This window comes from Grammomys surdaster, unplaced genomic scaffold (genome assembly GCF_004785775.1).
Source record: "Grammomys surdaster isolate TR1022 unplaced genomic scaffold, NIH_TR_1.0 126059, whole genome shotgun sequence".
NCBI lineage: Eukaryota > Metazoa > Chordata > Mammalia > Rodentia > Muridae > Grammomys > Grammomys surdaster.
The window spans coordinates 4,193,510-4,220,188 of NW_021620869.1; the positions used below are offsets into that span (position 1 = coordinate 4,193,510).

The window sequence follows — 26,679 nt, forward strand, 5'->3', positions numbered from 1 at the left end:
AGAAGCAGAGAGAAGTAGTTGGGGACAGCAAATAGACAACTAGTGGCATTACACACAGGCCATGACTAGGGGACAACTGTCTAGCCCTTAAATGATGGAAGAGTGGGAACACTGTTCCTGAGGCTCCTGGGTAGGACTCTGATCCCCCAGTAAGAATCCTCTAGTCCCAAGTATCCTCCACACCAGGAATCAAATGGCATCTTTGTACAGCTGCAGCAAAGTAAGCCAGGCATGTCAGAGGGAACAGTTCTATCATCCTTAAATACCCAGGCAAGACTTTAAATCCCACCAATCCTCATCCTGGAAAGCTCTGCCTCGAACCCTGCCTTCTGTTCAGTTCTCTGCTGCTTCTCACCCAGAACAGAGGCAGCCACCCTCTTGGGTTTTTCTCCCCCAGTGAATCTCTTGGGTGAGGTTTGTGGTGCGGTGTGACTTTGTGGCATTCCTTGGCTCCCGACTGCCAAGATGCCTTTCCATCTGAGCTGTAACACTCCCACTGCTGCTGAGTTTCTTTCCTTCTTCCCTCTCTCGCAGTGAGTAGGGTATGCACTGAAGGCCACCCAGTATTCCACCCCCCTCCACCCTGACTCACAGATTCCTCCTCAGTGCTTGTCCCTTTGAGTGGATGGCATACAGAAGGAAGCACAGGATTATTCGGGAGCCAGTGAGACATTGCTTTGAATACTCTGGGTCTACACAGGCCTGGGCATGGGCCCTCATGACCTCCAGCACTTTGACTTGTGTTTTCATAACTCCCCGACCTCACGCCTTGCCCAGCATCTCTTGACACTGCCGGTTCAATTCACACACACAATCACAGTCAGAGGCTGGCCTACCGCATCAGCCCTATTTGAAACATGACATATACCAAGAGAAACTGAAAATCAGCAAGCTGTCAACTTGTTCTGTGTCTGTCCCCTAGGGTCCTCCAGATAAGCCGACCTTTTCAACCTCTTCAGTGTCCTTTATCTCTCCAGTGAATGGGACCTGAATCTGCTTTCAAAAACAGGGAAAATAAAAAACAAAAAACAAATTTATGTGGTATGTTTACAAAGAAGGGGCCAGGGAGATGGCTCAGCATGGAAACATGATTGCTACCAACACCTGCTAATGGATCTTAATACCCATGATCCACAGGGTAAAAGAGAGAACTGACTTCTTCATGTTGTCCTCTGTCCTCCACACATACACTGCGGCACACAGACACACACCTACATACATACACATGCTAACTGAAGAAAAAAATCAAAATTAAAAGATGATTCCTAATATATACAACAATTATGACACCAAGTAATGATCTTTCCCAGTGTGGAAAATTAAAAGCACTTGGCTTTGGGAATAGAAGAGATGCCTCGGTGGTTCAGAGCACAGGCTCCAGGACCTGGGTTTGATTCTGATGACTCATAACCATCTGGAAATCCAGTCCTGGGATCCAGCACCCTCTTCTGGTCTCTCCTGGTATTGCACACATGGTGGTGCACATACATACACACAGGCAAACATGCACATAAAAGTAAAATCTTAAAAAAAAAAGCACACAATTCTCTTTAATGTTTCATTTTTAAAATGTTTTTTTCTAGCAGTACATTCTTTAAAAGAAGTTAACAACTTCAATTCCAAATATAAGGATTAAATAATGCAAATGAAAAGCTGTTGTTTCCCATGAAGCTACCGCATAATGACCCTGGGAAAAGTATTCTTATAACTGAACCGATGCAAAAGTCCCTTAGAAAAGCTTCATTTGTTGCCTGTAAAGAGTCTTCTTAAGGTCACTTTACGTCTAGACCATCGCCTTGTCTCCAGCGGAGGAGCGTTGCTTGGTAATGGCTTGTGGTTCCACAGTGTTTTGTGTATGGGAAGCAGAGACTAAGAGACACTACTGGAGTCATTGGGACTGTAGGTTCCACCACGGATAGTCCCCAACACTGGAACATTTCCCATTAACCTTCAGCAAGACACAAAAGAAAAACACAAGTCCCGCCTTAACCTCGACCTCAATCACCCCTTGCTGGTGGCATTAAGAGGTCCCTAAACCTCAAGTCCAGAGCTCTCATGAGACCCAGTGTGCTTATGAAGAAACCTGCGGCCTCTGAGTATCATCCCGGCCAGAGCAAGGGTCTGCAGACAGAGGCATCTGGTGCTGCTGGGCTCCCCGGGTGACCCTTGCATGGAAGCATTTCTTCCCTCAGAGGCAGGGAAAGATGCAATGCTCCTGACAGTACAGATAAAAGCTCATGAAGCCACGCTAGGCATCTGAGTCCCCAGAGAGGTGCCCATTTGCTGTTCATATTTATTGCTGGGACAAGAGCGCGCTGCGGTTGGCTTTCATCTTTTCCAGTCGCTTTACTAGGTGGCCGTTGCTCACCTCCAGCTCTTCTGTTTTGTCCAGTGCGGAGCGAAGCTAGAAGAAGGAGAGGAGGCAGTGAATGAGCTTGGGGGCCTTGCTTCCTCCCAACATGGCAGGATATATAGCCCAGCCAACATGGTGGGGTATATAGCCAAGCCAACATGGCGGGGTATATAACCCAGCCAACATGGTGGGGTATACAGCCCAGCCACACTGGAATTCTAAAAATTGTGTGTGTGCACGTTTTTCTTTTCTTTTTCCTTTTTAAAAATACTTGGTCACATCTTATGAAAGTTATTTTATTTTGTTTTAATTATATTTTATTCTATTTATATGCTTATGCCTATGCACTACATGCATGCAGGTAAAAAGATAGCACCAGAATCCCTGAAAGTAAAGTTATAGACATTTGTGAGCTGTCATGTAGGTACAGGGAACTGAATGTGGGTCTTCTGTAAGAGGAGCCAGTACTCCTAACCATAGAGCCATCTCTCCATCTGTATGTCTTCCTCCCTCCCTCCCTCCCTCTCCTCCCTCCCTCCCTCCCCCTCTCTCTTTCTCTCTCTCTTTCTTTCTCTCTCTCTTTCTCTTTCTTTCTTTCTTTCTTTCTTTCTTTCTTTCTTTCTTTGTCAAAGGAAAAGTGTATTTACCATTCAGAATGTAAAATAAATTCAAATGATTTATCATACATGTTGCAAAATAGAATATTTTTCTAAACTAAAAAGAAGTTGGTGCTGGGATTTGAAAATAGGACCATGTGTGTGCTCAGCGTGCACTCTACCACTGACCTGGATCCCAGGCTCCCAGAAGAGTATTTTGATTAGTTTCATAAATGGTTTGACCCAAAGGAATGAACCAAATAACAGAAATGTAACCTATATTTTCTTTTCTTCCCCCTTAAGTAATTGTTGATTGGCAGTGGGTGGAAGGGATGACAGAGTTATCATTCACAGACAACACCACACACCAGTCACAGGGCAGCAAGAGTGGGGGGAAAGAGCCTGAAGGCCCTTCTTCAATAGCAAGTGGGTAGGCAGGGGCCTGGAGTGTTGACGGAGCAGCCTTAGATCACCTCTGGTTAGTAGGCATGGTTAGAGATGGAGGGAGATTCATGGGCTGCAGCTCCAGACCGACCACTTGGGATCCATGAGCGTTTCCTAATTGAATAACAATGTCTGACTCACTTCAGTTCTGGCATCTTAACTAAGAGATGCTCCTCATTTGAAACGACTCCAGACCTGCACTATCCTGTGGGTCTTGATGGGCTCAGAAGTGATGCGTGTAGTGCGCCAACAACGACAAATGGAGAAGAGCCTGGACCAGCTAGAGAAGGTAACTCTCGGGTATGGGGGAGCCGGGACCAAGGTCTCTGCAGCTGGAAATTAAAGCTTGAATGTCAAGGCCTCAAACAGTCCCAGCCTAGAGCCAGGGGCAGAGGGTTTGGGTGCCATATAGGCAGCCATGTGAATGGGCTGCCCCCAGGCCAGCAGACAGCAGGGCAGTGGGCTAGCCCTCGGGAGGGAGCTCTAGAGGAGCTGTCAGTTGATAGTGTCTAACCCATGGCTCTGTTTTCCACACCAGCCCCCATGCAGGTGGCTGGGGTTCTAGTACATAAGAGTCCCACCTCCTACCTCCTTCCTCAGGCTCCCAAACCACCTCACTCAACACTGAACTTGTACAGGGAGAAGCCATGGTGATGGTGGCTGGGTGTCTGGTGAGTGGGGAGAGCAATGACCAAAGACTGAACACATGTCAGCTGTCTGGGGACAGAACATGGAAAGCTAGGTTTACAGTATGTATCGAGCTGATTCACTTATTAACCGTGACTACACTCCAGCATGCAGCCACATGCCCAGCAGATGCTGTATTTTCCAAGGGAGCCACTTGGGCCAGATCTCTTCAGGAAAGTAAAACATTCCATTTTCAAAGGAGTAGAAGCAGGGCCTAGGAAGTTTACCTCTCTTTGGAGCTTCCGTTTTTCTGCCTTTAGTTCATCTTCTATTTTTTCTGCGTTTTCGGCCGCTGATCTATAGCGTGTTACTTGACTCTCTAACCTTATAACCTGAAAGGAAGGAGAATGCCAATGGCCCAAACTCATCCAGTTTTCCTTTTGCTGTTTGCTTTGTTATATTTGTGATCAAAGGATGCGATTTAATAAAAGTAAAAACATGCTGTGTGAGGAACAGTGTGACATTTTGGATGTTACCTCGTCTCTAGCTGTCCGGTAGCATTTCTAAGGGACCTCATCCTGACAGCAAATGGCCCCAGTCTAAAGGGTGGATGTTTCTTTGCTTTCATAACCCTTTTGTGGGACTTGAAAGTGCTTGCCAAAGGACCCAAGTTCAAATCTCAGAACTCAAATAAAAAAACTGAGTGTGAGGCCAAGATATTGATTGTCCTCTGGCCTGTGCCCACTGGTCTGGGCAGAATGGAAGGCAGAATGATGTTGGCAGGACCTCATTCATCTCCTAGGCTGCAGCTGTGGAAGATCAGAAATGACAGTGTAAGAGGAGGGAGGCTTCATGTGGGTGTGAGGTGTGTGTCCATGGCTGGACATGAGGGTGTGTGTCTATGGCTGAAAGTGAGGGTGTGTATCTATGGCTGAAAGTGAGGGTGTGTGTCCATGGCTGGACGTGAGGGTGTGTGTCCACATCCCAGCACTTGGGACGCAGAGGCAGGAGGATCAAAATTCAAGATCAGCCTGAATATATAGCATCACCCTTTGTTTCTATGAAAAGATCCAGCACATATATCCGCAGTTGAGGGCAAAGTGCCTCCTTTGCCCTCCTCACCTTAGAACGGGCCACAGGCTGCTGCTAGGGTCCAGGATACAGAGGTAGGAGGGCCCCATGTTTGTTCAACTGGCTGCAGGGAGAAAGGCTAGAAGCCCAAGGAAAAAAGATATCTGGGCATAAAATGTGTTATGATGGTTTGTATATGCTTGGCCCAGGGAGTGGCACTATTAGAAGGTGTGGCCTTGTTAGAGTAGGTGTGTCACTGTGGGTGTGGGTTATAAGACCCTCATCCTAGCTGCCTGGAAGCCAGTCTTCTGCTAGCAGCCTTCAGATGAAGATGAAGAACTCTCAGCTCTGCCTGCACCATGCCTGCCTGGATGCTGCCATGCTCCTGCCTTGATGATAATGGACAAAACCCCTGAACCTATAAGCCAGCCCCAATTAAATATTGTTCTTGTAAGAATTGCCTTGGTCATGGTGTCTGTTCACAGCAGTAAAACTCTAACTAAGATATATGATGAATTAATAACTATTTTAATTATTTTTATGTATGTGTATTAACGTGTATATGGGTGTATAACACTGGGGGTTGTTCTTTACAAGCCATCCACCATGTTTTCTTGAGACAAGGTACTCACTGGCCTGCAGCAGGGAATGGTAAGCTCTTGCCATTGTTCTCAGCCTTTCATGAGGGTTCTGAGGATTTAATTCAGGCTGCCTTGCAAGCACTTTACAGACTGAACCACACTCCATATAAAATAAACAATCAAGTTTGGAACATTGACAAGCCACACTGGCACGAGCTGTTCTGTTATTACAACATTTATAAAACATGAGTACCATGGTGACAACTTAGAGTCTAATAAACAACTGTTCCTGAACTTTCCTTCCCAACTCTCTGCAAGCAGTGTCTTGAAAGCCAGGCATGGGCATACTTTTGTAATCTCAGCACTTGGGAAGTAGAGGCAGGGGGATCAGGAGTTCAAAGTCACCCTTTGCTACATAGTGAGTTTGAGACCAGCCTGGGCCACATTGAGACCCTTTCTCAAAAACAACAAAAGACTAAGTAAATAAATGCCTTAAGAGACTTTGCTGCCTTAACCCTCATCCTCAGGACCTGTGGGTATGTGCGAAGACCAGAGGGTGACAACAGGCATCCTCCTCATTTGCTCTCCTTATACTTGAGATAAGGCCCCTCACTGAGCCTGAACTTCATGGATTAGGTAGCCTGGCTGGCCAGCAAACCCTCGGACTCCTTCTGTCTCCACCGTCCAGGCAAGGAATACAGACATGCTATGCCATACCTGACTTTTCACACAGGAGCTGGGGATCTGAACTCAGGTTCATCCTCCTGCCTCCCTAGAACCTACCTCATTTGAGTCTCAAAGTCTCTTGAAGAGGTTCTCAACCTGGGGGTCATGACCTCTAGGGTGTTGAGAGACCCTTTCACAGGGGCTGCATATCAGATATCCTGCATATCAGGTATTTTACATTAAGATTCATAATTAGAAAAATTACAGTTATGAGGTAGTAATGAAAATAATTTTATGGTTGGAGGTCACTATAACATGATGAGCTGTATAACAGTGTCACCGTGTCAGGAAGGTTGAGGACCACTGCTCTGTTGCTTTTAGCCCTCGGCCATTCCGACTCCATGAAACCACCCATCCATCTACAGACTGCCCAGGACTGTGGAGAGTCAACATACGTTTTGCTCTAAGGCAGTTATCTCTTGCTCAGATTTTGCAAGTTTAAATTTGAGGTCGCTGATCTGTCTGTTGGCATCTCCTAAAGGGTGACAAAGAAAGGAACATGGGTTAAATTCTAGGGCTCTAGAACATTCTATTCCTGGGAATCATCCTCTCACATGTCTTCATGGTCTAATCTCAGGCTCCACAGAATCAGACAAGGCATGCCCTCTCTGAGCCTTGGCTGGGAACATATCCATACCTCGTATGTGTATGTAGAAGACCAAGGTAAGACGGAACCCCCAGAGATGTGACAAAGGAGACGAAGGAGAGGGGCCGAGCATAATCTCATCTCCTGTGAGTCTGTTTTAGTTGACTAATGTAAACCATGCCTATCACAGGAAGCAAGCCAAATGTGTTTCCGTGCACACCCACTTGTGCATCTGGGGACACCTGCTCCATCCCACAGGCTCATGCTGCCTTCTCCCCGCTTTGCTTTACTCACAGCAAAAGTCTTTGTGCTGTGGAACCCAGGAGCTTTCAGGAGACAGGAGGGAATGCCTGCTCTCCTTTACCACAAGCGTTTATAATCGGTACACACAAAAGCGTGCGTTTCCACACAGGGGTCAACACTCACTCTGAAGATCCATGACATGCACGTCTGTCCCATTCTCCAAGATAGCATCTTCTGCTCGGAGAAGGTCCAGCTTGCTGTTCTTCTGTCTTCCCTCCAGCTGTCCTTTGAGCTTCTTAATCTGAAAACACCCAGTAAAATAGATTTCTTTCTTTTTTCCAAAGGAAACTGAAAAGCTGAATTTAGAGCCTGGCATAGGCAGAATAAATACACCAGGCCTTGCTGTTAGCATGATCCCAGAATAATACACCAGGCCTCGTTGTTAGCATGATCCCAGGGTTTTAGAGGCAGGGGTCATGGGAGTATACGGGAGAATGCCATGGAAAGGTTTCAGTCTAGCCTGTGCTCCACCAGCCAGAGGGATACTCTTTAATAAAGACCAATCCAAATAAACCACCAAAAAGTTTCTGAGGACCAGAGCTCATCTCAGAGGGGAGTAGGCAGGACAAAGAACCTCAGGCATGAATTCTTCTGTAACTTAGTAGACAATTTTTGTATACATTGTATGTATGTGTTTTTTTTTTTCTTTGAGACAGGGTTTCTCTGTGTAGTCCTGGCTGTCCTGGAATTCACTCTGTAGACCAGGCTGGCCTCAAATTCAGAAATCCGCCTGCCTCTACCTCCCAAGTGCTGGGATTAAAGGCGTGCGCCACCCCGCCCAGCGTATGTATGTGTTTGTATGAATGTGTATGTAGGTGTGTCCATATGGAAGGCAGGGATTATCACTGTGTTCTGCCATTATGTTCAACCATATCTTTTCCTTCCTTCCTTCCTTCCTTCCTTCCTTCCTTCCTTCCTTTCTTCTTTTCTCTCTTTCTTTCTTTCTTTCTTTCTTTCTTTCTTTCTTTCTTTCTTTCTTTCTTTCTTTCTTTCTTTTTGAGGCAGAGTCTCTCACTGAACCTAGCTCATCCACTCAGGGAGGCTGGCTGGCCAATCAGCTCCAGGAATCCACCTGTTTCCACTTCTTCAGCACTGGGATTATAGGTGGGTGTCACTACATCCAGCTTTAAGTGGGTGCTGAGGATTCTAACTCAGGTCCTCATGCTTGTTCTGCAAACACTTTACTAATTGAGCTATTTCCCCAGCCTCTGTAAACAGTAATCTCTAAGGCTGAAATTCTTCTGTGACTCAGAAGTAGACTGCACAAAACAAAACAACTCTCCCCCCAAAACAACAACAAACCCCAAAACAAACAAACAAAAACACCTTGGACTGGTGCTTTAAGAGTTGGCAACTCTTCATGATACTGATCTTTGCTTTATTCACAAAGAGGCCCCTGGATGCAGGAATATGGGAATCAAGTCCCCAATAAAACTGCATGCTTCTGCATAGAACCTGGTGAAGCTACACATTGGCCTGGAGGCACTGGTCAACCTTTAAGGAGGGGGCCTCACAGGATTCTTCTCTCATAAGGTGGGGGCAGAAGAGCAGCTGACAGTTTACTCTGACTCTGAAAGGCTAAGACTGTAAAAGATGAGCAAACCCATGTGGCTGCAGGGAATGTTGGAGGAAGTGGTTCCCTGGGAAAGAGGCTGAAGAATAATTTTTAACTATCCCACAGACAAGAAAGATGAAACAGCCCTTCCGCATTTCCTGAAGTCAGAGATAAAGTCAAGGTTTTAACAATGTTGCTTTCTAAATGTTTGTTTACACATGGATAGTCCTGGGGCTGCCACGTTGGTCAGAGAAGCATCTCTTTGCAGTAGCAGCCCTCAATGTAGACGCAGAGTTGGTCAAAGTGCTAAGACGGACAGCTCAGCCCGAAAGGGGACATCTTTATAACCAGTCACACCCCGGAGCACAGGGAATGTCACAGAGAGGAGGCAGAAAGAATATAAGAATTGGACTATTGGCGGGGGGGGAGGAGGGCATGAAATGCTATCTTCTAGACCTGAGATAGCTATCTCACTAAGTCATCTTAGAGCAGCTGTGTTGTCTGAGCAGGATCTAGCCAGTCAGAACTTCAGCATAGGCAGGGGGAGGTGCTCTCTAGGCTCCACCCCTTATGGAGGAGCTATTAGGACTTCTCATAGCCGCTGGGGAAGAATCATTTCGTTTTTAGGCTGTCCCTGTTGCTAGATTTCCTATGCTCCAATGGATGGCCCCACATTTCATGCACATAAAGGCAGCCACTAACTGATCTTAGTGCATTATTGGGGCAGGGAGAACATAAAGTTAGGAGGGGACATGTTGGTGGGACATGGATGGAGCTGAAGGAGGGAAATTGGAGGTGGCTATGATCTTCTTATTTCCTTGCATACATGTATGAAATTCTCAAGCATAAAGAAAAAATGATAATTAAAACCAATTTTGGTCAGTTATTCAAAGAAATGCCTGCTGTACAAAGCCCGTGTGCAGGTACAAGTGGACGTACACGTGACGTCCTGTCTCTCAATAGAGCATCTCCATCTTCCATGGCAACATTCGTCTGTAGCAGCAATGCATGTGGAATGTCCCAAAGGCTGCCCTAGGGCTTCCAGTCCTCCATAAGCCTTGTGTGACAATACTGATCTATTTGGATCAAATCATCAAGCCAGCCCTGTTCTCAAACTCGCATTTAGGGGTCTCCAGAGTGAGTAGGAAGGCAGACTGGGAGGAAGTGCATGGTTTCAGGTACCCTACTCAAAGTGTTGTAAAACAATAGAAAGACCGTTACCTGTTCCAACAAACACTCCCGTTCATCAATGAGCTTTTTCAACCTAACATCTGAAGAAAGCAGAAAGACATAGGTGAGTCTGTATCCTGGCCTCGCAGCATGTCACTAACAGAATAACAGACAGATCGGTTAGTGGAATGGGTGATGAAGTGTAGGTTAAACACGTACCACAATGGATGAGGCCACAGACAGGACGGGGAGGAGCTCAGCCAAGGGGTGGTGCCAGCCTCCCGACATGCTTCTCATCAGGGCAGCCTCCGGCTCATGCAAACAGGCTACTCTTCTATTTAGGCTAGCATGCAAGAACGCTAGGGAAACACGCTGCAACACAAGATCTCACAGGCTTCACGGTTTAGCAATGTGCAATGTTGCTGTTCACGAGCGCCAAAGTTTCAAGGAGAGCTCTTTCCAAATCTACACTCCACACCTAGTTATCTTGCTTCTTGTTCACTCACCGATGTCGGAGTTTTAACTCTACAAACCCTGAGCCAATGACAACATGTCCACTAACCCAGTTATAATATGCTGTTACTTTTTTAAAAGAAAAACATAGTAATGGCTTTAATTCCTGTAAAAATTCCTCCCACCTCCAAGAGGATGGAGGCTTGTGTGTGTGTGTATGTGTGTGTGTGTGTGTATGTGTGTGTATGTCTGTCAGTCCCCCAAATCTTTCTAGAAGAGTACTAAATAACTCTCCGATCTACAGGAAGAACAGATGCTGAATGAGATTTTTATATCTGAAGGTAAAAATTGGTATGTTGGATACTGATAGGGATGCTGAAGGCCTGTGAAGACCCTGTTGCCACTTACAGTTTATCTGCTATAAGCTGGTCCAAAGCCCAGGGTCCCCATGGACAGGCATCTTGCATTCGCCTTCAGATGGAGGGGAGGCCCAGTGTGATGGGTAGGCGACACTCTTAATGCCTAAGGGATCACAGCCCAGCCTGAGGGTGTCCCTGACCACCGCCCTCCACGGGCTTTTCAGATCAGGACTTAAACCTCTCAGTGGAACCCTTAAAACCTGGCCTAGAGCTCCCATCCCGACGTGATCTTGTCCCCACTCTGACCCGTTCAGAATTGTCCAGAAAGTAACTAAATAACCTGGATGAGTCATGTGTGAAAATGCATACATGTGAAACTCCATCTTCCCCAAACCTCTTAATCGGGTACTTGTCAAGAATTAACAGTTTTCTGATTCTTTAATTCTGTTCTACTTTAATTGACCCATGTTAAAATTAGTCGGCTGGATATTAAAGTTATCTTTATATCATTAAAGGGTTTTTAAAAATCTTTTTTTTTTTAGTATGTTAAATTCTAGCAAACTTTCTGCTATAGTTTTGAGACTCAAAATGGGAAGCAGAGAGTTAGCACCTTCAAGAAAATTCCTGAGGTACCCAAACAAGCGCTGGAGTTCTCCAAGCTCCTGATTGCTTTGGTCATCTTGAAGTCTGAGTATCTTAGAAACTCCATCCTAGGGTCACTGATCAAGGCCAGTCAACCCAGTACACGACTGTGAAAGGTGGGGCTCCCATCTTCCGTAAGCAAAAGGAAGCTTTCCCAAGTCTAGTAATTTGTTCGTGACGAATGTCTTTGACATGTACTTTGCATGTATGGGGTAATTTTAGCCACCATATTCCCTACCCCCATTGCCCAAGGGACTTGTCCCCTCTGTATGCTCAAATGTGACAGTGGGGGCCCAGGAAATGCACTGGCTGCACCTTTCCCTCCTTCTACTTTCTCTGACAGAACCTAACGGTGGAAGCTTCCACCTTTCCTGAGGCTGCCTCCTTCCAGAAAAGAGAAGGATGGCTCAACTGCTTCTCTTTTCTTGTTACAGCACCCAAGGGGTATGCATGGGCAGGGGACTACGCTCCTTCAGCCACTGTCCATTATAGCCACGTATGTGTAAAGGGGCAAGAGTAGGTAAGGGGGCAGCAGAAGTGGCAAAGGGAGTGGGTGAAATGCAGTCTCACCAACCTGGAAAATGGTGTCAATGCGTGACCACCATGCTGCCCCAGCACAGAAAACACCCCTCTTGGCTTTCAGAGGCAGGCCACTGGGAATATGTTTTACCAAGTACCACTTGGCATAGAGAGACCAGGTGGCATTCTGCACAATGTGGCCTCTCAGAAAGGTAGCAACCAGTAGAAAACAAGAACCCTAAGCCCTCTAAAAACCCCTAGAGGTAGCTATCCGGGCTCTGAGTGAGAACAGACATTTGAGATGAAGTATACATGGGGGCTTGGCTGATGCTGGAGCCACTGACTGCAGAGCCTTCTGGTGCTGCAGAGCCCTGAGGTGCAGCCTGCAGCCCTCCTCCTATTTCATTTTCATGGCATAGGTGTAGAGCACGCAACGGCTCACCTGTCCTGTTTCTCAGGACATGGTCACACACAGTCAATATTTCCTCACTTTCTCTTCAGACACACCAGAAGAGGGCATCAGATTCCATGAAGGCATCAGATTCTATTACAGATGGCTGTGAGCCGCCATGTGGTTGCTGGGAATTGAACTCAGGTCCTCTGGAAGAGTAGTCAGTGCACTTAATCACTGAGCCATCTCTCCAGCCCCCTTGCTCACCACTTTTATCCTCTTCCACAGACAGCTCTACGCATGGGCACATTTTAGGAGAACACCAATGGAGACCTTCCCTAACAGGGAACACATGAGCATGTTCAGAGTATTGGAGTTGTTCTCTCAACTTCCACACCAGCGCCAGGACAGCCTCGCAACAGTGGGGCTCACTTGCCAATGATGAAAGCACTTAAAACTGAATTTTCTGGAGCCCCGGAGGGAGCTCAAAGCCAGAAGTGACTTCATGTGGGCACAGAGCAAACAGCTATCAGGATCAGAGGTCAAGGGTCTCAAAGACCAGAACGGTAGGCTTGTAAAATTATAAAATTCTTTTATTTCAATTATATGACTCTTCAATCTGCCTCAAATTTTACTGAGGTTTTTGGTCATTTAGCATTCCACGGTACCTTGTAACAGTAATATGAATTCACATGATTCCATGACACGTCAACAGCAGTCATACAGTGCATCCTTTTGTGATTGTATATTTACTAATACTTTTAAATTCAACTCTACAGTCATTTTCTAAATGCTTCTTTAGAAAATACATACTTCCTTCAGGTAGATAGAATAATAACTTTCCAATAAGAAAATATCAAGAGACAACCAATAAAAATATTTATCTCAAACACAAAATATTGGATTATAATCTAATGAGTCCTTTTGCATAAGAACAGACTTTTTAAATTTTTAAGTAGAAATTCAGGAAGAAAGATAACTTTAAAATTAAAAAAAAAGTAACAACTGTTTCTCCTCAATACTAAAGTAGGAAATATAATTTCAACGTGTCATTAGCAGAGAAGAGTAAAAATAAAATATTCAATATAAAATGAATTTATTACATCACTTCCATAAAGTGAAAATAAAGATCTTTGATAAAAATTAACTTGGGTACCATTGGCAACAAGATCCAAGAGCATTGGTGCAAAATAAAGTATTTATGTGAGGTAAAGGCACGTGGTTTCCCTGTATTTTCTGATACATCTCTGAATCTCTACAGTGATTAGTCTCCACCCCAGGTGTAGCTCCTCTCATCCACTGACCTATATGCTACTTATCCATCTACTCCTTTAAATATAATACCAAACAGGCTACAGTGTACATATTAAGATCAAATAATAAAATAAATCTATTTGAATAATACATATTTGCATATTTGCTGCTTACAATGCAGAAATCTATGAATGCCTTTTGGTCATGTCAACCAGATATTGATACATTTGGTCAAGAACATCCACAGTCATCCTAGCCTGAAGCAAACGGTACATTGTGACCTTCAGGCTGGAATGCACACCTCATGTTCCCTGATGCTGATGGAATGTTCTCAGCTAGAACTGAAAGTAAAAACAGTACTGGCTAGGTGATCAGTGGTTAAATACAAATCTGCAGGTAACAGTCTGTAACTTAGAGTAGTTGATACTTGGTGATTGACACATGAAGAAACCGGAACATTCATGAACCCTGGCTGTGGAGCGGAAGGATGGAGTTTCTGACATAGTTGATGGCTGAAGGATGGAGCTTACTGGCTAAGTCCTTAACCAGCTCTGAAACTCACTCTCGCGCCCTGCCTCCTGCCTCTGCCTCCTCATGACATGGTGCAATCCTCCTTATTCTTGCTGTTTCCCACCTCCTCTCTTGCCTGCTCTCCACTTTCTGAATTGAAGCCCCCGAGCTGCCCTGACAGGTCACTGTTGTCTAGGCCGTGGCCATCAATAGCCTTCTCAACTGTCTGACCAGCATGTTGGGAGGGCTCATGTCCCTCTTCACTACCTATATGAGAGGCAGCCCTCTGGGAACCTTCCTTTCCCACTGGGGAGATGTCTCCATCTTCACACTGGGGACTGTTCTGATCCAAGATGTCTGTGGGACCTTCTGCATTGTTCTGTTTTCCGCTTGATCCACTTTGAGGATCTTCAGGTTCTCTGCTTCCTGCTTCGATGTTCTGTTCTGGGTTTTCTGCCACCTGCTTCTTGTTGGTGACCTGGACCCGCTCTTCCTCCTCCACGTCACCCACATCTGGGTCCTGACAGTTTAATTCTTCATTAGCATCTCTGCAGGTTTCCACGGGAGCTGCAGTTTTCTTCTTCTTGTTCTTCTTCTTCTTGTTCTTAGTCTTCTTCTGGGGTGAATCCAAGGCCTCTGCCTGCTGCTCACCCTTTGCTTGTTTGTTGTGCTCTTTTGCATGAAGTGGTGTGTGCTTGGCATCTGGGCTACTTGGTCCTGTTGTGTCCTGATGGCCGCCCTGAACTATGGGAGCTCCAGAGGTTGCCTGGACTTCTGCCTGGATGGGCTTCTCATCCCTTACTCCTGCATCTTCGGCCTCGGTAACAGTGTTTTCTCCACCTGCCTGTGGTCTCTGAATGAGGGCTTCCTCAGGCTCAGCTACTTTTTGGGTGAGTTCTCTCTCTGAGCTCTGCCCCAGCCCACCGTTCAGACATCTTTCATTGTGGTTCTCTGTGGCTTTGCTTTGCTCCTCAGGTCCAGTGGCCATTGTCCCTACTTGGTCCTTAACTGCACCATCCCCTGCCTGTACCACATCCTCTGTGTGGGTTCCACCTGTGCCCCCTGAGTCTGTACAGCTCACCTTGTCAGTTTCAGGTGTTTGCCCCAAAACGTAGTCTGGACATGGTTCATAGCTACCTTTTCCCAAATCTGTTTTCAGCTCCTCAGTGGGCCCTGACACCTCACTGCCTACACACCCCAGGCAGCTGGACTGCTCAGGGGAGTTGCTGGCCCTGCCATCTGACTTGTTTGTGACCTTGTGTGACTCGCTCTGCTCTGGGTTTTTGAGGACAGAAGTGTTCTCTTGATCTTGGCTCTGAACCTGTTGCTCACATTTGGCCCCTGCTAGTGGTCCCGGGGACAGGGCACCGTCTTCAGCGGGTCTCTGGTCCTCAGCCTTCTCACCAGGATGTGACACCCCTCTGTCCACACAATCCTTTCCTGTGTTGGGTTTGGGCTGTTCTTGCTCAGAATTCTGTAAGGTTTCTCTTTGCCCCACTTTCTCCACAATTTCCTTTTTCACCTCCACTTCTTTGGCTTTTCCTAAAAGACCATTGAGAGAATTGAAGGGACCCCATGATGTGGCGGGCACTTAATATATATTTAAATGCAAACAATATGTTCTCATTACCACCCGATTTTCTCTGAGAGTGAGAGAGAGAGGGCAAGAGAGCAACAGAATGAGAAAGAGAGAGGGAGAGAGAGAGAGAGAGAGAGAGAGAGAGAGAGAGAGAGAGAGAGAGAGCTAGAGAGACACAGAAAAAGAGAGAGAGAGAAAGAGAGAGAGAGAGAGACAGAGACAGAGACAAAGAGAGACAGAGAGAGACAGAGAAGGAGTCAGAGGAAACAAGTCTTGCAAGGCCTGCGTGTCAAAGCAGCAATTGTGTTAGCTTGTTTGGGGTAAGCAGAGGGCCACTGCCATCAAGGCCAGAGTGGCTGCTACCATCTGGTAGGAACAACTTTTAAAGGTGAGGTTCTGATTTAGCTTGCAGAAAGAGCTGTGCAGCAGGCGGGCAGCTACACGAAGTCTTCGTGACTGGACTCTCGGTCTTCCTTCCAGTCTCTGAACTCTAAGCCTGCATTCCAGCCCTCACACTCTCAGCCACCCAAGTACTCAGAATCTCACAGCCATAACATACATAAATATATAGCCTCCATAATTTCTCAAAAGAACATTCTGTTTAGGAGACTCAGCTGGAAAGCCAGTCTCAAGGAAGACGCTGTTGGGGTGAACCCTATGAGATACAAAGCAATGCAGGTTCTGCCGCCTGGCACGTCTTCTTCAGATAATGCACCCCTTCAAGACACATAGGATCTTTCATCCCCAAGGGGGTGGCAATCCCAACAAAAGGCAAAGCTGAAGATCAAGGTGAACACTTAACTCACCAAGTGTATCAAGAAGTCAATAAATCCTCTGCTTCACAGACATTATCTTACTGGAAGTGAAAGCCTGTCATTCTAAGAACTGGGCAGTCTCCACAGTGGACCTCTGATCCCAGGAAAATGGTGGGAAAAATATCTGGCCTTTATTTAGAGGCGAATTAACTTCACCCTTTACATTTTTATACCATCATGTATGATTATTGATGTAGCACCGTCATGTTAAAGAAATATCAGACAGAGGTAAATCTAAAATAAGCAGACAGGGATGTCCCCACAGCACTTCTCTGATTGGGTACAGCATCAAGACCCTTTGTGGGTAACTGACAAAGTGGCATCTCTCTTTTCAGCCATGTCACATGACTACCAGGGATATGTCAACTGTACATGGAGGTAAGAACAGAAGGACTGGTCCCCAGTGGGGCTGTCCTGGAGGAATGGTGGAAACTATGGCCTCTTCCTGTTTTGGCGACTCACACATTGGTAAGAGCACATTGCTCTAACAATCATGAGGACATGTGGAAGCTCCTAGGAGTTGGTCCTGAGAAGTTGGGGCCTCCAGGCTTCTACACGGACACAAATACCAAGAAGACAAAAGAAAAGCCCTCGCCTTCCAATACAGTCACAGACTCTGGCCTTGGGGGTGGGGGTGGGGGGGAACTAGCAACTGGCTTTATCCCAAAGCCATAATCTAGGACTAACATTAATTTGTAAATCATTTCATCTATGAAAATTATAGAAAATATTCCTATGATCCATTAGATTTCCCAATTGTATATACTCTTACAGAAGTTAAAACTGTGGCATACAGAGAAAGACCCTTCTGAACAAGATGGGTGAATTCTGACTCCTGTGAGCACCCCACACTTACAGCAAGGAGCACCCCACTACAGCGGCTGCCTTCCATTCTGAGGGTGGGGACAGCAGCTTCAGGACTGCTGTCACCCACCAGGTGTCCTGTGTCCCACTTAGGCATCTCACACCCTCTGAATGTTTGTATGGTGGGTCCCCAAGTGTGTCAGGCTTGTGGGAAAATATGGCCTGGTCACTCACTTCACAGCCTCCACAACCCCATCACAAGATTAAGTGGAAAGTCGGAACACATAGGGGGAAAAAACTCAAATCGGACTCTCAACTCTACCACTGGACTTTGAGCCTACCTCTTTCTACTCAGCCTTGAAAAGCAAAAAAGAAACGTGTCCTCGAGCCATGGGTGGAAAGCGCTAGACAAAAATGCATGCTATACAGCACTGTGGGTGATCACGTGGTTTGTCTGGGAGAATTACTATAAGTGACAGAATGAAGGGCATGCCGCGTGACTATTAATCGATCAGTGACAATCACTCCAATCTGACAGTGTACAAAGATGAATCAGTGCTGACCAAACAACAAAAGAAGCCAAGGAAAAGCTCTTACCTAGTGCCCCCTCCCCAGCCGACTTGAGGGCATTCAGTTCTTCTTTTGTAATCTTCGTGGGGGCTTGATACCCAATGTCATTTACTGTGTCTGAAGTTTCTCCGTTGGTGGCTATTTCTGAATTTAGGATTATTCCATGTTTCTGGGAGCAAAGACAGATTTAACATAACACTCAGTGAGACCAGGTTAGACTGTGTCAGCTATAAAGGGATGCTGTTTCTCCTGATGTAGATGCTAACCCTATAGGGATAGAGAAGTATCTAGGTACCATGTTCATAGTCTTATCAATGCAAGCAGACCTACAATGGCTTCCTCTTGTGTGTACCAATCCGCAACTGATTGTCTGGTGACAAGACACTTTTAAAAGACTTTCTTCTAACTAGGGCAATGACTTGTGGGCTGCCACGAAAGTGGATCATCAAGAAAGTAAACCTTTCACTATAAACTCTGACCACTGTCTTTAAAAAGGGAGATCAGGACGGAGAAAAGGAATACAGAAGTGTCGTGGAAAGACCTAGTACAGTTTGCATAAAGATGGCATTTGCAGGGGTCAGGATGCTTCCTATCTTCAAAAGGATCATTTTTGTCAACGACATGGCCAACCCCTTGAAAACAGCTGCCTGCCTCCATGGCAGAGCACCTCCTCGCTGTTACTTGGCTCACAGCACTTTTTTCCTGGCTCCCAACTGCTGCATACAGTCTGGACTAGGAGCCTCATTTAGGTCTTGGCTGTAAGCCTGTATCCTGCTGCTAACCTGCTCTGACTTTGACTGGGGAACTCGGGAAATGATGTTGACATGTGTCTGGGGGCAGTGGGATGTTGCCATAGCCACACACCACTGCTGCTGCGGCAGTCTGAGAACCCACCCAGGACTGCCTGCTTGGTTTCCCTTGGTGTGGCCCTTACAAGATGTGAAACTTGTCCTTTCTATGATCTGATGGAAAAGTGGGATCCCTCCACTTACCCACTTACCCCAGATATTGTTCAGCTAAGAAAGTCCTCGACAAGAGGCTTAAACAAGGAAGTACATACACTCTAATGAGGGTAAGAAACCATTCAGATGAACACCAAACTCAGAGCTAGAAATCTGAGCTACTTTGCAGACCTGTTCAGCTTGTAAACACCTGATGGTCTCGGCAGAAGCGCATACGGCCATTGGCATCACTTGCCTCCTGGGGATAGTTCATTGAAAGCTCGCCTTTATTAACAGGACAGTGATGAAAACAGAGCCAGTGCCCGTGGCCACAGACCCACAGAACCTAGACTGTCACTGTGGCGTTGTTCATAGGCTGCACTTTGGTTTCGTACCTTCAACTCCTCCTTCAGTTTGACTGTTTCTTCTCTAAGATCATCTCGTTCGCTCCTTATGGAATCAAAGAACTCTTTCTGTCTTTCTAATGCCTGAGTGTGCAGCAGAGGAGAGAGAGGGGTCGGCAAGGGGAGAGGGAGAGATGGAGAGAGAGAGAGATTAGCACAGATAGGAGAGTAAGTAAGAAGCAGGGACTAGGAGGCACTGCCACCAGGGTACCAGTGAGAAAAAACCAATGTTGGGTTTATGACAGGCTAGGCCAGCTACTGTTCACGTTAGCATTTCTAAGCAAGGGATGCTATAGAGGAAGGCTGCTTCTTAACTGCCATTTCTGCCTTTTGTTCTCTCATTGCAGTACTGCGGACTGAACCTAGGGCCTCACACATGGGAGGCAAGCCACATTCCCAGGATATCCCATTACGGTCTAGCCTGGCTTTCTTTTCTTATTAATTAATTAGAGAGGGGTATTGTTCGGTTTTGTGATAGGATCTCAATGTGTGGCCCTGGCTGGCCTGGAGTTCACCCTCACAGTGCTGAGATTAAAGGTACGTGCCTGGCACTAGCTCTGTTTGCATCTTATAACATGGTGCTGGGGAGTTAACAGGGATTACACAGTCCTTTTAGTGAGAGATAAATACAGAATGAGAATGGTTGCTACAGAACCCTACTCAATAATTTTAGACATTTTTGTGTTTATGTTCCTGTTCAAGTGTGCATGTCTCCTTGGGTCTCTGTGTATAGCTCGAAAGACAGTACCAGGTGTCATTCATCAAATGCCATCACCTTTGTTTTAAAGACAGAGTCCCTTACTGTTCTGGAGTTCCCTGAGTAGGCTGGCTGGTTATCAAGCCTTAGGAATGTCCTTATCTCTAGCTCTCCTGCCTCTCCAGTGCCAGGGTTACAAATATGTGTCACCATGTCTGGTCTGGTGACTAAATGCAGGCCCTTGTGCTTGCACATTCCTGGCAACCCTGTCCCTTGCCCCTAACCTATTTTTAGACATCGAGTATGTGTATTTGTTGTCTAAAATATGTCCTGGAAAAGGATGTTTGTACCTGTCTGTGTATGCATACACACATAGACACAGACACAGACACAGACAGACAGACAGACACACACACACACAGAGAGGAACACACAGTCTCTTAGCCAAGGCTTGTGAATTTGTCAAAGTGGAATGGTGGGGTTCCATATTGTGAACATTTTTATGATGTGACATATGACCTCTGAACCTGTATTGGGGCCCTGTCACATGAGTTGCTGTTTTTTTAGGTACTATGTGCTACTATGAGTCAGCAGTGACTTGGCTGGGGGTCCACTCTTCCTATTTATTCACTCTTAGACGTGGATGGGCTGTTTCCTCCTCTCTGCTGAGGATGGATACCCACAGCAACACATGACCCCTGAGGGCATTCTAGAATTTGATCCTCCATACTGAGCTGCCCAGAGCCTCTCTCCTTGCATGGCCTTCATTGCAAGGAGGCTACTCTGCTGCCTCAGGGAGGGAGACAACTGCAAATACCCAGCTACGGTCGCATCCACCTGGGTAAGCCGGAGTAGCCAACATGCTATTCATGTTGTATCGCATGTGGGTCTCACACACACACTCATGCAAACATTTTTTTCCAAACCAAAGTTTCTGCAAGAGCCTCATTTGCTAAGCATCCCGCCCCCTGGGAGCGTTTGGTGAAGGCTTGAGAGATTCCTACCCCTATCTTTTTGTCTTTCCACTCTATCGTTTCCTGAAGATCAGAAATCTCCCTGATAAAACCCGCCTGTTTCTGCTGCAGCTGTCGGATTTCCTGAGGAAAGGAACAGACAGAAAGAAAGCAGACAAGAGTTAAACAGAGAAAAGAGGTCAGTGCTGGATGACCGGGGTGAAGAGGTAGACCAGTAGGCAGCCAACAAGCATCTCATCTCATGAACCCCAGGTTCATCAGCATGTTAGAATTTTTCCATGTTCTACTCTCAGTTCCAGTACTAAACCAGTTCAGCTCATATCTTACCTCAAAGCCATCAATCACAGTCCTGAATATGTTAAAAAAACAAAAACCTAACCCTGTACAGTCATGTTTTGCTTAGCAGTAGGACAGCAGTCTGAGAAGGCGAGCTCACCGTCTGCAAACCTTATGGAGTAAGAAAATGATGTGCAATGCCACTAAGTAATAGAATCCATGGGGCCACTGTCATCTGTGTGTCCCCCTGCTGATCAGAATGTTACATGGTACATACCTGTGCTGGTTTCCTACAGCCACAACTTTCACGAAATCACACAAATATACTCTCTTACAGTTCTGAAAGTGTTAAATAAGAATCTTTTGGGGAGAGGATCAATAGCCTGTTTTCTCTGGTTCCTAGAACCTGCCCACACTCTCTTGTGTGCCTTCTTTACAAACCCTAACTCCCCACTGGGTCAGACAGCTCCCACCTTGGCATCTGACCTGCCTCCCTCTGGTGGGTACCCTTGTGATTATGTCAGAGCCACACAGGTGATCAAGGTCTTTGACCTCACCTTTTCAATCTTTTTTTTCACATTTACAACTTCTAGGGACTAGGATGTGGACCTTGGTGGGGGCTATTTTTTCACATCTCCCAAGACAAACACAAGAGCACCAGAGTGAGACTCTTTACCAATGGGAGGAGCTGGCTCCTCAAGGGATGGAAAGTTAGGCCGAACCCTGGCTTTTAAGGAAAGCTGTAACTGACTCCCTGGCCTCCAAGGTGACTAGTGTTTGGGGATAAGGTCTGAAGTATTAAGGTTAAATGATGTAGGAGGGTGGGTCCCAGGGTGGATGAGTGTTCCTATTGAACACTGAAAGGGTGCTGCGCCCAACCTCAACCTGGACTCTGGTATCCAGAACAGTAAGGAAATATACACTTGTTGTCAAGGCCACCAAATCCTCAGTATCTTGTCCTAGCAGCCTGGGCTAAAACAGCAAGGAATCAACAGAAAGGGAAGAAGGCAGTGGCTGCTTACCTCCAGCATTTCTTCCCTTTGCCTCAGGGCCTCTTTCACTTCGGCAAACTGGAACTGCAGGATGCTGTGGGCATGCTTCTCCCTCTCGAACTCCTGTGGATGAGAAGTGGCGCTGAGGGTGCAGCTCAACGGCATGTCCCTGTCATGAGGCTCATGCTCTCACGAGCCATACTTCCCTCAGGACAAACACCCCTTTACTATGTCATTGCTGTTTCCAAGGCACACAATAACACAAACTCATTCCTGTGCCCTCTACAGAGGGCAATCGGACAGTTCCCTCTAAGATTAATCTGAGGAGTGTGTGCAGGAGATGAATGTTTCCCAATTCCTCTCTTGCTAAGATGCAACCTAGGACCTTTTTCTAGGCTTCTGCTATGATCTCCATGACTAGGCTGAAGACCAGGAGTGTGCAAGAGCAAAACCACTTCTGTGTTGTGAGTCCCAGTGGATCCTAAAGTACATGCAAGCTGCCCTTCTCTGGGCTTAGAAGGTATGATTATTGAAACAGAGTAACTGATGCGCCTTTTCCAAATGAATAGAACAATATGACTTTCCTAAAATCTTTGATGTTTGTCATTAATACCCTAGGAAGCTGACATAAAATCAAAGGCGGGAAATGAATTTTAGCATGGAAATCTGGAAGCACCTAGTTGTGCATTATTTAAGCATGTCTGTTCTTTCAAATACATGTCTTTTCATGGTTGTTTTATTTTCGTGCAAAAGACCAATATTCTAGTAAAACATTCTAGTAAAAAAAAATAGTTTACACATTGAAACTATGCATGCTAACATTTTAAGTCACTCAGAAAAGAGCCTAAATTTCTGAGTTTTATAGGCATATACATACATACACACATATATATTATATATTATATATTATATATTATATATATTATATATATACACACACACATATGTCTATTTGTATGTGTACATACGTGCGTGTGTACAGTATGTGCACAGGTATGTGGAAACCAGAAATTCACTTTGAATTGGGTGTCATTTCTTAGGAGTTGTCTATCTAGATTATTTTTCTTTTTGAGTTTTATTTTATTATTTTTATTTATTTTTTTAACTATGTGTATATGTGTGGGTCTGTGTACATGAATGTGGATCTCCAGAAGCTGGGGTTACAGGCACTGGTGAGCCACCTGACATGAGTTCTGGGAACCAAACACGGGCCCCCTATATCATAGCATGCATTCTTAAGCCCTGGGCCATCTTTCCAGACTTCACCTTGGTTTTTTGAGAAAGGGTTTCTTGTGGTCAGGAGCTAGCTGATTAAGCTAATCTGGCTATGTGGTAAACACCAGAGATCAATCCCTCTGTCTGCCTCCCCAGCACAGGGATTATAAGCAGGTGCCTCCATAGATGTTGATGTCTAAACTCTGATGTGTAGCAAACATTTTTACAGAGTGAGTTATCTCCCCTCACCCTTGGGGTTGCTTTGTTCTGTTTGGTGATGGAGCCTTGTTAAGTAGCCCAAGCTGGTCTTGCCTCAGCTTCCTACATGCTGGGAACACAGGCATCGCTGCCACATATGTGACAAGGTATAGTGTTCATTGTAACTCTCAGACTCTGAGCTTTCCAGACAAGTGGGGAATCACTGCTTTAAAAAACATAAACGCAGGGTGGAGAGATGGCTCAGCAGTTAAGCCCAAATACTGTTCTCACAGTATTTGACCTGAGTTTGATTTCCAGCACTCACGTCAGGCAGCTTACAACTGCCTATGACTCAGTGGTTCACCATCTCCCTAATGCTTCAACCCTTTAATACAGTTCCTCGTATTGTGCTCACCCCCAACCATAAAATTATTTTCCTTGCTAACTTCATAACTCTAGTTTTGCTACTGTTATGAATTGTAATGGAAATATCTGATATGCAGGATATCTGATCAGTGTGACACCTGTGAAAGTGTTTCATCCCATAGACTGGGAACCACTGCTGTAACTCTGGCTCTAGGGGATCTGACACACTCCTCTGGCCTCCACAAGCCAGTGTACTCCTGCACCTACCCCACCCCCAACACACACATAATTAACAAAAATAACAATCCTTCAGAAATATAATGTACACAGTGTTTACACAGTCCCCCGACCATTCCTGAGCACAGTGGGCGGCCTTTACCTTGTTCTTCTCCTCGTACTGCCGCTGAGACTCGGCCAGCTGCTCTTCCAGTTCCAGCAGCATGTCCTTCAGTGTGTCTACCTGGTACATGAAGTTGGTCTTCTCATTGTCTAGCTGGGCGTTGGAGACCATAGCCTTCTTGTACTTCTCCTCGACTTCAGCCAGCGAGTCCTGAAGAAACCAGGCCATCGTTTCAAAATTCGCAAAAGGAAAACAAGTCTCGTACCATTGAGAAGGCACAGAGCCCCCTTCTCAATGTCCCATCACTGGGACAAGTACCTTTTAGCTGTCGGGGAAGAACAGATATGGCCTATGGCTTGCCTGTGAGGGATTAGGTTGACTATGTTAATTGAGCCTGGAAGATCCACCCTAAATATAAGCTATCCCTAGGCAGGAATCCTGGCTTGTACATAAAGGAGAAAGGGAGAACCAACACTCCTTGCTCTCTGCTTGCAGACTGCACAGGCACTATGACCAGCCGCCTTCTGTTCCTGCCACGAGAATGTCCCTGCCATGATGGACTGTACCTTTGAACTGTGAGCCAAGATCCCTCCTCCCTTAAGTTTCCTTCGTCAGCAGTAGGAGTTAACTAAGACAACAATCTCTTTTCTTGTTAAGACAAGGAAGCATGTGGGACACAGGGGTTGCTTGGGGAGGCAGCAGAGCCAGTGACTGACTCAGCAGCCAGAATCTTCCCACCACAGGCCCTGGCAGCTCAGTGGGTTTCTGAAGTCATTACTCAATGTGAACGAGCCAGCTACTGATGGAAATAAAACCCTGCCACAAGCCACTGCTAGGCCTCCCTCTTTAGGTTTGGGAACCAGGAAAAGATCTGTGATCATTTCAGATTTCTGACTCATGGGAAATAAAACAAGGTACACAGGTCTTACTGGGTAGTTCCTGGAATGTCCAAGGTCATTTGTTTGAAAGGACAGCCGTGGGAGAGAGGCTGTAAAGATAACATTGGCAGTGCCCAAACTTGGCTCTCGCTCTTGCAGGCTCCAAAATTTAAATGTCAGGAGAGTGAAGCCAGGAGAGCAAGAGGGGCCAGTCACCAGCTTGAACTGCCCAGAGTCTAAGAAAGAGGTACCAGCTCAAGTCAGAGCTGTGAAGAGGCCCTGCGGACTCTAGCACTGGTCCCACTATGGGTATACACCGTGACAACCCAAAGTGGTATTATTGGCTCTCAGTTGATTTTTGGTTTCAATTTTAGGTGAGTGAAAAGCCAGGACCTTCATTTTTCTATTATATAGAAATGATTATGAACATGATGTATTAGTATGTCACTTATGCCACCTGACTGTCTGGTGCATGTCGCTATGGAGTTTAGATGATTTCTTGGAGCCTTTCTGAGAAGACGAGAAAGAAGTAACTGATTTGTATCTACTGCTTGATTCCAGACTTGTCTTGAGCTTGTTGTTGCTATGGCTACCATGTGCCTTGGCACCAGCTCCCTGGGCACCTGCTCACCTCAGCATTGTTAAGGACAGGGACAGGACATTTCCTGTTGGCATGGCGATGTCCTTCACAGTCTGAGAGGAGTGCACACACATACACTCTCAGATGCTGTTCCCCTAAGTAAAAGTCGACAGCATGCAGTAACCAGGATGCGTCAAAAGCACATGCGTTAGGGCGGCTCTAGTGAGCTCAGCAGAGCAAACCGGGAGGACACTTGTATGTGAGAATGACGGAGAGTAAAGAGAAGCAAAACCCTCTGGTGTGTGTCTGCTATGTTTTCAAAGTGAGACGTTGGCTCTAAGCCTAGGGGGAGGGTGTTGAGTACCATTCCACATCAGAGACTAGGTCTGTCACCTTTTCCACTGGGGACTCACTGTGTTCAGAAACTACATTTGAAAGACGACAGATGCATGCCATGTTAGAATTCCCATGACTCTATACTTTCCACAGCTGGTGCCCTTCACAGTGAGCATGCTCATGGGACCTCTGTGAGGCTATTTAAAGTTAAGGTAGGTTAGTGTCATGGGCTCACACTTCCATAAACCGGTACCTTCAGCTCTTTCAGTCCCTGCATGTATTTGCCTTCTACATCCTGAATCTGGTCCTTTAACTCATTAAGTTCCTGAAGGAAATGCACAAAAGGCAAATGACATCAAGGGAGAGAAATGGCAGAGCACATGTGCATACACACACACACACACACACACACACACACACAAGATAGTAAACCTTAAACAACAATTATTCAAAAGAACTCTGACAATAATTTAACTCCCTGTCTTCCTACACCACAGAAACAGTGAGCTGCTGGGGGCAGAGACCCCAGTATCCACCTTGGTTCCTGGTACCCGGGCAGAGTTTCTGCCTTGAG

At 46.0% G+C, this 26,679-nt stretch overlaps 1 protein-coding gene across 5 annotated transcripts in view; it reads right to left on the minus strand.

Annotated features, from left to right (window-relative positions):
• Positions 1-1,544: 1,544 nt before the first annotated feature.
• The window catches only part of Lrrfip1 (LRR binding FLII interacting protein 1), a 129,086-nt gene continuing 103,951 nt past the window's right edge, over positions 1,545-26,679 (minus strand). For 2 of the 5 annotated variants that reach the window (XM_028755436.1, XM_028755435.1), the window contains 11 exons: positions 26,359-26,430; positions 24,351-24,521; positions 22,223-22,315; positions 20,955-21,047; positions 19,245-19,337; positions 17,936-18,077; positions 10,064-10,113; positions 7,411-7,528; positions 6,794-6,873; positions 4,308-4,412; positions 1,545-2,404 (listed from right to left, as the gene is read on the minus strand). In XM_028755436.1, coding sequence (XP_028611269.1) covers positions 2,294-2,404; positions 4,308-4,412; positions 6,794-6,873; positions 7,411-7,528; positions 10,064-10,113; positions 17,936-18,077; positions 19,245-19,337; positions 20,955-21,047; positions 22,223-22,315; positions 24,351-24,521; positions 26,359-26,430 — 1,128 coding nt within the window. In that variant the 3' untranslated portion in view covers positions 1,545-2,293. Of the gene's footprint in view, positions 2,405-4,307; positions 4,413-6,793; positions 6,874-7,410; positions 7,529-10,063; positions 10,114-12,948; positions 15,683-17,935; positions 18,078-19,244; positions 19,338-20,954; positions 21,048-22,222; positions 22,316-24,350; positions 24,522-26,358; positions 26,431-26,679 lie in introns of those variants that run through there. The other 3 variants (XM_028755433.1, XM_028755434.1, XM_028755437.1) reach the window with 2 other exon arrangements.